This window comes from Balaenoptera physalus (genome assembly GCF_965194825.1).
Source record: "Balaenoptera physalus genome assembly, chromosome: 4".
Classification (NCBI taxonomy): domain Eukaryota; kingdom Metazoa; phylum Chordata; class Mammalia; order Artiodactyla; family Balaenopteridae; genus Balaenoptera; species Balaenoptera physalus.
Window position 1 is genome coordinate 78578428 of NC_138891.1, and position 12105 is coordinate 78590532.

Below are 12105 nucleotides of genomic sequence, written 5' to 3' on the forward strand. Positions count from 1 at the left end.
TGTCTCAGTCATTTTCTTTGAGAAGAGAAGCAGGGTTTATGATGCACAGCGCTCTCCTGCTGTATCCAGCACTCTTTGCTAAGGCTCAGCAGTAGCTTCTTGGGCAGGTGGATCCTCCTTAACATTAGCAACAGCCCAGACGGTAATGGCTACAGAACAGGTTCCTTCTCTGTCTCTAATTTCCCAGATTTTGAGTTGGTCTGCTCACTGTTGTCAGCACACTGGGCCACCACTTTCCTTACTGACCCTCACAGAGGGATAGGAACTCCTTAGCAGAGGGTGGACTTTTCTCAGTAATTACATTATTATAGTACATATTTCTTTATACTTCAAAATATTAATATTAACTCTATAAGGCCATAAAAATACATAACTCCCACCCGGACTGAAAGGAGTTTGTTCAGTCACAGGTATACAGGATGAATGAGGCACTACCTGAGATTCAGGGTAGATAAAAGCCACAAATTCCAGGAATTGGGAGTTTTACATAAAACACAATTTATAACATAAGAGACTGAATCTGAAGCAGGAGGTGTTAGTCTTACACATGATTCCTGAGCCAGGAACCAGTTAGGTGGGCTTGACCCACAAGTGTGCTCCGAAATGAAAAGAAACAGTTAAAATCTGCTCCTGGCATAGAGAGCAGAGCTGGCATTGTAGGGAGGCTATTTCACTTAGAGGGAATTGTGAAGCCCCCTCTATTATTAATAGTAATATTCTCTTGCCTTCTGGGAAGGCTTAGAGAGACAAGAAAAAGGTCAGTCAAAACTTGAAAAGAAAAGCATATAAAAACCGGATAGTCATATGGCATTTACTCTTTAATTAAAAATGTGTAGCGCTTTTGTCGCCTGAGGCTGTCTTTGAAATGTTAATACCACACTGGGCTTCATCAGATCTTTCAGGTTCTTGGAGTTCTGCTCTGGAAAAACAGAGAAAAGAATTCAGTGAGATTTCACAGTAGAGCCACTTTCTCTTTCTAGATTTCAATGATAGGGCAGAATATAAGGGGACATTGCATTAGCAATGAGGAGAAATAAACTACTGAAGAGAGGTGGAGATGTACCGTCCACACTTCCTAAATTATTATCTTTGATTTTTGTCTGGGCCTGCCCCTGCCCTATGCTGATTCCCTGCTACCTTCCCTCTGCAGCTCTTCCGGACCACTTCTGAGCTAAGTCTGACAGGGCAGGCAAGATCTCAGCACCTGGGCTCACCATCCTGGATTCCGAGACTCACAGCGGCTGGTGTATCCAGATAAGTGCTGGGCACACTGGGAGCTGTGCACCCTGGGATCATGACTTGTGTCTCTGTGACCAGGTTTTTTTTATAAATTTATTTAATTAATTTATTTTTGGCTTCATTGGGTCTTCGTTGCTGCGTGCAGGCTTTCTCTAGTTGTGGTGCGCAGGGGCTACTCTTCGTTGAGATGCGCGGGCTTCTCATTGCGGTGGCTTCTTGTTGCAGAGCACGGGCTCTAGGCGTGCAGGTTTCAGTAGTTGTGGCACGCGGGCCCTAGAGCGCAGGCTCACTAGTTGTGGCACACGGGCTTAGTTGCTCTGCGGCATGAGGGATCTTCCCGGACCAGGGCTCAAACCCGTGTCCCCTGCATTGGCAGGCGGATTCTTAACCACTGCGCCACCAGGGAAGCCCTGTGACCAGGTTTTTGACTTAGGGTTGCTTTGACCCCATGACTATGTGACCAGAGCATTGATATTCTTGAGAGTGCAGTTTCTCAGGGTGGGTGGAGGTACAGACAATCTGATTGCATCATGCTGTGAAAGGATGGATCACCAGGAATCTTGGTGTATTCCATCATGCATACATTCATTCTTTCAACAAATATTTATTTTAATAGCCAAGATATGGAAGCAACCTAAGTGTCCACTGATGGATGAATGGATAAAGAAATTGTGATACACATATACACACACATACAGTAGACCATAAAAAAGAATGAAATCTTGCCATTTGTGACAACATGGATGGACCTTGAGGGTATTATGCTAAGTGAAATAAGTCAAACAGAGAAAGAAAAATACTATATTATTTCACTTATATGTGGAATCTAAAAATAAAGGAATAATAATAATTTTAAAAAATCAGTTTATAGATGCAGAGAACAGATTGATGGTTGCCAGAGGTGGGGGGGTATGGAGGTGGGAGAAATGGGTAAATTTTTTTTTGGTTTAAATAAACTGAATTTTTAAAAACAATCTGAAAACTTGCACTCTTAAAGAAAAAAAGCACCTCACCAAATTTTGCCTTCCACAGCCCTCGTACGTGAACAAAGGAAAATATAAAGAAAAGGATATACACACTTCTCCTATGCCATATTTAGGGTTACTTAAGTGCTGTTCTTATTTGGATTTGATTAGGTAAAGGATCTAGAAAGAAAGCCAAATAAATGAAAAATAAGTACAAATCAAACAAACAACTTAAACTATTGCTCAGCTGAAAGCAAACGTAAGAGAAACTAAAGCCCAGAATAATGTTTACTTTTCCACAAAACTCCTTTTCAACATGTTATATACTTATCAAACCATTAGAGTGTAAATTCTATAAGTCCTATCATCTTTCAACCAGTATTCACCATGAAAATTACAACTACTGAAAACTGTTAGTATTATTAAAAGGCTACTTTCTATAGATACAAACATATCTGCTGCTGCAATTTCACAGTTTAAAAAATTTATTGAGCACTATATGCCAGGCACTGTGCTAGGTTCTGGCAGCACAATGATGAGCTTCACTGATATGTTCCCTGCCCTCTATAAAGTTTGATTTAGTTAAGTTTATAGAGTTTAATAATATAATTATACCAGTATATAAGTATAACCTGGTGTTATGAAGAAAAAACACAGGAATCCACATGATACTATAACAGGCTGACACAATCTAGTTTGGGAAGGGTTTTTAAGAAAGTGCAACTTGAGTCAGGATCTGAAGAATGAGGTGAAGAAGTGGCAAAGAACATTCCAAGCAGAGGGCACAGCAGATGCAAAGACACTGAGGCTAGAGGGTACATATTATCACTCCTCACTGATTTATTTATTCATTCCACACATGTAGGACACCCAGGCACTGTGCCAGGTACTGCGGTTACCATGGTGAATAAGATGCAGCCTATGCTCACCACATCAGACCCTTTTGGTATTAATTTTTTACTTGACCACAACTGAACTTGCCATGACCCTTGGGCATTGTGCATAGGGCACACTGCCATCCATTTATAGCTAGGACATTTTCCTCCAAGTCCTAACTAGTCTGACTTTCCTCTTCCTCTCCATTAGTTCATGTATGCTGAGGTCTCAGCATGCCTCAGACCAAGCCTAGTTAAATTATAGACTCTCTGGGCATTGTACCTCTTTCAACAATGTTGTAGGGTCAGGACTCACCTTTTCTCAGTCTGTTCACTCTCTTTCCCCTCCAGTTTGATGGTTTCTGAAAGAGACAAAAACAACTTCAGAAAATGTATTGCCCATAAAAACTAAAAGAGGGAAAGTTTGAAGAGGCTCCTAAGTCCTAGGACTCAGAGAGAAATCGTTGTTGCCATATATGTGGAATAGATGGTTCCTTGATGAGATTTCATGGGGACTGAGAAGGAGCTTCTTTCATCCAAAAAGCAAATGCCTTCTTTTGTTCATTGTGCCTTAAGTTCTAATGTTGGGAATAGGTTTTACTTACAGCTCTATTCTTTACTAAAATAAAAATACTACTGGGAGGTATAATACATTTAGTTTTAGCAATCATTTAGTGATGGGAAAATAAGTTTCCAATCCTTTTCTGAAAGTAAGGTTTAGAAGGAGGAGGAAAAGGAAATCTTCCAGATGTTGGTGCCTAAATGGGTTAGCCAGCTGGTGCTACCAAATAATACACAAGGTTGCATGGAGAGGCTCAAGTGGGAAATTTCTAGTGGGCTGGACCTCCCAAAGCCTGAGTTCCTACTGGCATGGACTTACTACTGAAGCAACTTCGGGTGAAAATTCCTCTATGTTGACTGTTATGACCGTGCTGTTGTCCCACTCTCAGCCTTACAGCAGGCGTTGTTAACCCAGGGTCCAGGGAGGAATTTAGGGACCGCAGCAATGCTTTCAACAACACCCCTGATGGTTTTGAACACTTCCTATCTTTGGCAGTTCTCTTTGTGTGTGCATGTGTGTGTGTTTAAAAATAATCAGTTTTATTGAGGTAAAATACACAGTAAAATCCAATCATTTTCCATACAGATTTTGATGAGCTTAACAAATGTATGCAGTCATGTAAATACCACCACAACCAAGATATAGAACATTTATATAAGCCCAAAGAGTTCCCTCCAGCCCCTTTTCAATCAAATCCTTCCCCCCACCCCATCCCCTGTAACCACTGATCTGCTTAATGCCACAGTAGTTTTGCTTTTTCTAGGATTTCATGTAATGTGTAGTCTTTTCGTGCCTAGTGTCTTTCACGTAGCGTAATGCTTTTGAAATTCATTCATGTTGTTTCATGTTACCAGTAGTCCATTCCTTTCTATAGCTCAGCAGTATTTCATTGTATATATATATAGCACCATTTGTTTATCCATTCACCAACTGCAAAAATTCAGGATGCCAGGTTTTCAGTATTATGAAGAAAACTGCTATGGACATGTGTGTGTGTGTCTCTGTGAAGACATATGTCTTTATTTCTCATGGGTAAATATCAAGGATTGCTGGGTTGTATAGTAGAGCATAAGAATTTCAGTTGTTTAATAGACTCTCCAACATCTGACATTTATCAGTCCTTTTAATTTTAGCCATGTTAGTGGGTATGGGGTGGTATCTCATTATGGTTTGAATTTGTATTTCCCCAATGACTAATGGTGTTATGACTGTGAGACTGTGCTTATGGGCCATTTGTGTATATTTTTATGTGAAGTATCTATTCAAGTCTTTTACTTTCTGCCTTTTGTTATATGGATTGTCTTCTCATTACTGAGTAGTATTATATAAGTATGTATTCTGGTTATAAGTCCTTTATTATATTTATATTTTGCAAACATTTTGTCCCAGTCTGTGGCTTGACTTTTCATTTTCTTAACAAAGTCAAAGGGCAAAAATTTTTAATTTTGATAAAGTTCAGTTTATCAATCTTATCTTTTTATAATACAGTTTGTGCTTACCGTGTCCTATCTGAGATTTGCCCAACCTAAGCTCACAAAATTTTTCTTCTATGTTTTCTTTCAAAAGTTTTTTAATTTTAGCTCTTATTTTAGGTTTATGATCCACTTCAAGTTATTTTTTTGGGTGTCTAGGTTCATACTTTCCCATGTGGATATCTAACTGACCCAATACCATTTGTTGAAAAGACTATCCTTTCTGCATGGAATTAACTTGGCACTTTTGTCAAAATCAGTTGACAAAATCATATTTTTTGACTCTCCATTTTGTTCCATTGATTGATATGTCTGTCCTTTCACCAGTGTCACACCTTGACTACTATAGCTATATAATAAATCTTGAAATTAGGTTGTATAAGTCCTCCATCTTTGTTGTCATGTTTCAGAATTGTTTTGGCAATTGTAGATCCTTTGTATTTCCACATAACTTTTAGAATAAGCTTTTTAATTTCCACTAAAGAGCCTGCCAGGATTTTGATTGATGGTGCATTGAAACCAAAGATCAGTTTGGGGGAACTGGTATCTTAATAGCTAGTCTTCTAAACCATGGACACGGCATAATTCTCCATTTATTTAGGTCTACTTTAACTTCTGTCAGTAGTAATGTTTTTTAGTTTTCAGTATACATACAGGTCTTGTACTTGTTTTTAAAAATTAATTCCAAAGTCTTTAATATTACTTGATGCTACTGTAAATGGTATTAAAAAATTCAGTGTACAATTGTTTGTTGTTAGTATGTAGGAAAACAATAGATTTTGTGTATTGACCTTGTATCCTGCTACTTTGCTACACTAAATCAGTTCTAATAGCTTTTAATGGATTCCTTAGGCTTTTCTACAAACATGATGTCATCTGCAAAATAAGGCAGTTTTACTTCTTTCTTTCCAATATGCATGCCTTTTATTTCTTTTTCTAGAGTTGTGGCACTGGCTAGGACCTCCAGTACAAGGTTGAACAGAAGCAGTGAGAGTGACATCCTTGCCTTATTCCTGATCTTAGGTGAAAGCAATCAGTCTTTTATCCTTAACTATGATGCTAACTAAAGGATTTTAGTAGCTGTTCTTTGCCAAGTTGAGGGAATTCTTTTGTATTCCTACTTTTATAAGAGTTTATCTTTCTTTTGAAAAATTATGAATGGGTATTAATTTTGCCAAATGCTTTTTCTGTATCCATTGACATGTATTCTGTATCCACATGATTTCTCTTTTCAGTCTTTCAATAGGTGAGTTTTATTGCTTGATATTTGGATGTTAAACTTACCTTACATTCCTGGAATAAACCCCACTTAATCATGATGTATAATACTTTTAATACACTGCTAGATTTCAGTTGCTAATTTTGTTGAGCATTTTGGCATCTGTGTTCACAAGGGATATGTGTAGTTTTCTTTTCTTGTAATGTCTTTTTCTAGTTTTGGTATTAGGGCTCCCCCTGCCTTCAGAGCAGCCTAGAAACTGACTCCAGGCAGTAAGTTGTGGACAATCATAGGGCTCACCTCATCTTTTCCCTTCTCTCAGGGACTATAGTTTTCTGTAGCCTGTTGTCCAATATCTGAAAACAGTTGTTACATATATTTTGTCTGATTCTAGTTGTCTACAGCAGGAGGGCAATTCCTGTAGCAGTTAATCCTTAATGGGAGGAAGGAAAAGTCTGTCTCTTCTATATAATTTTAAAAGAGCTTTAACTGTTAGAAAAGTCTCTTATTTCTTTCTACCTTCTTATAACCTTCATCGAGATACCCTTTAGAGCCTCAGTTAAGTATGATCTTTGCACCCTATGGCAGTTTTTAGATATTTAAAGGCAGCACTTGTGTCCTCCCCAAGGCTTTTTTTTTTCCCCCAGGCTGAGCATTCTGTTATTTCAGATACTTCTTTTTTTTTTTTAATACATCTTTATTGGAGTAAAATCGCTCCACAATGCTGTATTCATTTCTGTTGTACAACAAAGTGAATCAGCTGTATGCATATATATATCCCCATATCGCCTCCCTCTTGAGCCTCCCTCCCACCCTCCCTATCCCACCCCTCTTGGTCATCGTAAAGCACCGAGCTGATCTCCCTGTGCTATGCAGCAGCTTCCCACTAGCCATCTATTTTACATTTGGTAGGGTATATATGTCGACGCTACTCTCACTTCGCCTCAGCTTCCCCCACCCCACCCGCCGTGTCCTCAAGTCCATTCTCTATGTCTGCGTCCTTATTCCTGCCCTGCCACTAGGTTCATCGGTACCATTTTTTTTTTAGATTCCATATATATGTGTTAGCATACGGTATTTGTTTTTCTCTTTCTGACTTACTTCACTCTGTATGACAGACTCTAGGTCCATCCTCCTCACTACAAATAACTCAATTTCGTTTCTTTTTATGGCTGAGTAATATTCCATTGTATATTTGACTGATCTTCCAGATACTTTGTAAATCTAGTTACATTCTATTTTTGTCAAAGTTCCTCTTAAAAATAACAATGCTTATAGCTGAATACAGTATTTCAGGATGTCTGTACACCAACACAAATAATATTATCCTTTCATACTCATGACAAAATCACCACCGTTTTTTTTTTAAAAAAGCTTCTATTTTAAAATGAAAGCAGACAATAAAAAGACAGCTTCTAAACTTTTGGATTTGATTACAAATTTAGCATTTTGAAGAGCAGATATGATGATATCACCTGGTTTCAGTTTTTAAGCCCTGTGACACTTTCTGTTTAAATGGTGGTTAAAAATGATTTATTTTGGAAAAGACATTTTCCCTTTAAGAAATCATTCCTGAAAGAGCTGAGACTTTTCCAAGTTTGGAGGAGGGAGGCAAGTTGTACAAATTGTAGGTTGCTAGGCACTATTACAATACAGATTTTAGTCAGACAAGAACCAAATGAGGAAGTAAAACTTCAGGAGGAGCTATTTTAGTCTTTCTCCCCACTGGGTAAGCTGAGAGGGTAACTTCTGATTGGGAAAAGACAGTAATTGAAGGCTACAATTTCTCATGCTTTAACTGCCCTATTTGACAAAACAAAAAAAGAGAAGAGAGATTAGAAACCAGCTAGAACAACCATGGCATTTCCCTTTTATTCATTTAACAGCCTAAACAGGGTAAATATGTACGGTTGAGGAATAGAAAAACTGTAACTACTGAAAAATCACTGGAAAGGACTTTTGACACCAAGTTAGTTAGTTGGAGGGCTGTCTCCTCTGAGAAAAGGATTAATATTGGATTAGGAGGAAGCTGCATTGTTGGAGAAATTTCTACTCATCAGTAAGCTTGTGTCTCTGTGGATGGGTCATGACTGTTTCCATGTTTGTCTACTGGCAGAATTTAGTTCCTTGTGGACTGAGATCCCCATTTCCTTGCTGGCTTTCAGCTGGGGGCCATTTCCAGTTTCTAGAGGCCACCCACATTTCTTGGCTTACGGCCCCTTCCTCCATCTTCAAGGGCAGCAGTGGTGCGTTGAGCCTGTCTCAAGCTTTGGATCTCTCCTCCTTCCATTTCATCTTTCTAATCCAGGTGGGAAAGATTCTGTGACTCATGTGATTAGATTGGGTCTACCTGGATAATCCAGGATAAACTCATCATTTTAAACTCAGTATGTTAATCACGTATGAAAAGTCCCTTTTGCCATGTAGGATAACATGTTATAGATTCTGGGGTATATGAGGTGGATATCTTGTTGGTGGCATTATTCTGCCTATCATACAGCCAATGCCAGGGGTATCCACAAACAAGTGCAGACATTGCTGAAGTTACAAAACCCAGTTTTACAAACATCTCATATCTACGTGGCATGGTTACTTGGTACATCTCCCTCCTCCAATGATATCAAGGCTCTTCTCTTTGACCAAACTTACTGGCACATGTGACTATCTGACCAAACAACTTTTTTCTACCAATATTCTTTATCACGTTCTTGAGGGGTTCGTATATGTACTATGCTCTCTTGTGGTCTTCTGCCTTTTAATACTCATAGCTCAATTTGACCATCTCAAACGCAACAGACGCCCTTACAACTCTCTCATATATACAGACACACCCTCTTTAACTCCCTTATCTAGTCTCCTGAATTTTTCTGATTGCATTTTAGGGGAAGAAACATTTTACTTGGCTTTTCTCCATCCCTTTTCTTTGTTTCGTTTGTAAGCTAATCATTCCAATGCAAAACCAAATTTAGGAGACAGCTTATTTCCAAGCAGAAGGTTGCTTCTGCACATTTAGCTAATTCTAAATAGCAATGAGATTGAGAGAAAGAGAAGTTCAAAATTCTCGCTTTGAAAAGTCAAAGCCTAGACAAGCATGATATAACTGTACATCTGACCCTGCACTGTGAATTTTACACTTTTGTATCATAGAAATCTCTCAGTATACCCTGTACTTTGGCAGTTTGAATGGCTCTGCCATATGCTTTGTGTTAATGTATTGAAACTGGATCATCACTCCTAAATTTCTTGTGTTTGGAATACAGCTGGATGAAATGAATGACTGCTAATGTCATCCGTCTATTCTCTAGATGGATCTTAAAATCAGTACCCTGAAATCTTAAGATGCTGACCAGAAGCATTACTCAGCTTGTGCTTTTTACCATAAGTGAGTAAGAAGCTTTTACCTTAATTATTAGCACCAACCAAACTTTTACTGGAGGCAATTACTGAGATAAAGTCCAAGCTTATCTTACAACTTCATCCAAACCAGCCCAAACCACAAACAGGCATGGGATTCTTATAAAGTCAGGAACCACTTTGCCCCCCCTTAAACACAGGGCATTTTTACAACAGAAGTCAATGGGGAGGCTGCTCAACGCAGTGCTGTTTAAAATAGCAAAACTATGGGAACAACCCAACTGTCCAACAATATGGACTTGGTTAAATAAATTAAGGTGTATCCACATAACGGAGTATCTTGCAGCCATTTTAAATGATGCTGTAGAATAATACTTAGTGACACTGAAAATATTCTTCCAACATTTAGTATAAAAAAGTTAGAAAACAGTACATGTTATATTATTCAAATTGTGAAAAACAGTCCTCATAATACTATCCCACTTATGGAAAAATAACAGATTAATACATAGAAAAATCTGGAAGTTATACACTAAAATGTCGGCATAATCATTTTTTCTTACTGGTAGAACTATAGGTGATTTTTATTTTCAGTATATTTGGTAATGGATATGTACTACTTGGTAATCCATATGAGTTAATATTATTTTTTAAAGTCAGTGGGGAATAATTCATCTAACTTAGTTCTCAGTAAACCGAGACTTTTAGAGATGAGAAGGCAAATCTTATGGTCACCTAATCCTCCCCTTCTCCCACCAAACATCCCTGCCTGAACATCATCAGGTCCATAATCGTGAACATTTAGAAGTGTTTTCACCATTTTACTTCATTGAATTCTCACAGTAACCTCATGAAATAAAGTAGGTAAGGCAAGGAATAATCAGCTTTGTTTGGAAACCAGAAGTACATTTGTAAACCTTAGGTTAGAAGTGTTGCCTTTCCTGGAAATCCAGGCAACCTTATCAGCTGCTGAGTCCCGTCTATATGGGCTCAAAACCCTGAGGGAACCTTTTCCTCCGAACACCTGCTGACTTTTTGCCAGCCTGGGGCTCAGCCAACGAGCTCCAGAAGGCAGCTGATCGGAAGTTAGCTGCAAAGTGGCAATCTGCAGAGAGGACAAGCACTGACTCACCACATTCTTTAGAGGGGCCAGGCTGCTTCTTCTTCCTTTTCTTTAGTGTTAGAAAGAACACCATCCCACACACAACGACCAATGTTACAAGTAGAGCTGCAATCCAGAGGATGTGGTCTGGGACAGGGGGGCTTGGCACAGGTGGCTTTGCATCTAAAAATGAACCCAAGTTTTCAATCAGCCAGGAAGGTTGATTATAAAAGCTTTATAATTGCTGCTCTTCGCTTTATTTACATGCCAGCATCTCCTCAGGGCTCTTCTGCCAAGAGCAGCCTGAAATCCACATGATTTGGGCCATAGAAAATCCAAGTCTCAGGGCCTCGGCAGCTGACTGAGAACCAAGCCAGTGACTCTGACCAAGTGCCTGGACTGAGCTGCCTTGCCTTCCCTTCCCAGAGACTGAGATGACAATGACCGTGATCTAGAAGAGGGTCACCTTGGCCCTCGGTTCTGGAATCTGGGTAATGTACCTGTACTGAGGCTCTGAAGGTACAGTCATCTGGGCAGCATCCGGCTTCCTCCGCCCCCTGTGTGGTCAGGCCCCAAGTTTTGAAGTTTCTCTTATAGTAATTCCTCCATCCACTATCATCTCTAAATCAGGCTCCAGACACCTCTCACCCGGACAAACATAGCAGCCTCTTTACAGGCCTCCTATCTCCAGCTTTGTTTGTTCTTTCCCCTGATGTCTAGGTGGACTTCCTCAGGCATGGCTTTCAGCCTGTCTCTCCTACTGGAAAACTTTTGATATGTCTTCATGCCCTGAGGATCAGGGTCAGAATCCGCTCCTGTGAAGTCAGGACTTACTTCCTTGCACAAGGACTCCTAAACTTACAGGAAGTTAAAAAACAGGCTTTGGGCGGAAAAATTAAGACTGAGTGGCCCATCTTATAGACATTTATGGGAAGAGGTCTGGTAGTTAATCTCAAATTACAGGAGAATAGGGCCAGCTGACCTCCCATTAGCTTAGGGGCATTTTGTGGACCCATGCCCTGTTCCTGGGACCTTAAGAAAAGGAGTTGTTGGTACTGCAGGCCACATTCAACACGTTTTGAGTCTGTCCCAGTTTAATCTCACTTGAACCTGTTTGGCATCCCAGTAAAGGAGGGTAATACTTGTTAACATGGAGGCTGCTACCTTTTGATACCCAAAACGATTCCTTGACACAGGGCCTAACCTATATCTGATCTAGCCATAGAATAGGGACACAAGAGAGGCAAGCCCCATCTTCCTGAGGCAGCTAGAGCTGAAACATTTCTGAAGATGGCGGCAGCTAGGAGGGTTTTGGTA

The 12105-nt window shown here is 39.5% G+C and overlaps 1 protein-coding gene across 3 annotated transcripts in view; it reads right to left on the reverse strand.

Annotated features, from left to right (window-relative positions):
* Positions 1–6: 6 nt before the first annotated feature.
* Positions 7–12105, reverse strand: part of CD86 (CD86 molecule) — a 65807-nt gene continuing 53708 nt past the window's right edge. The window contains exons 5-7 of one of the 3 annotated variants that reach the window (XM_082459419.1): positions 10819–10971; positions 3396–3441; positions 7–914 (exon numbers count right to left, since the gene is read on the reverse strand). In XM_082459419.1, coding sequence (XP_082315545.1) covers positions 899–914; positions 3396–3441; positions 10819–10971 — 215 coding nt within the window. In that variant the 3' untranslated portion in view covers positions 7–898. The other 2 variants (XM_082459421.1, XM_082459420.1) reach the window with 2 other exon arrangements.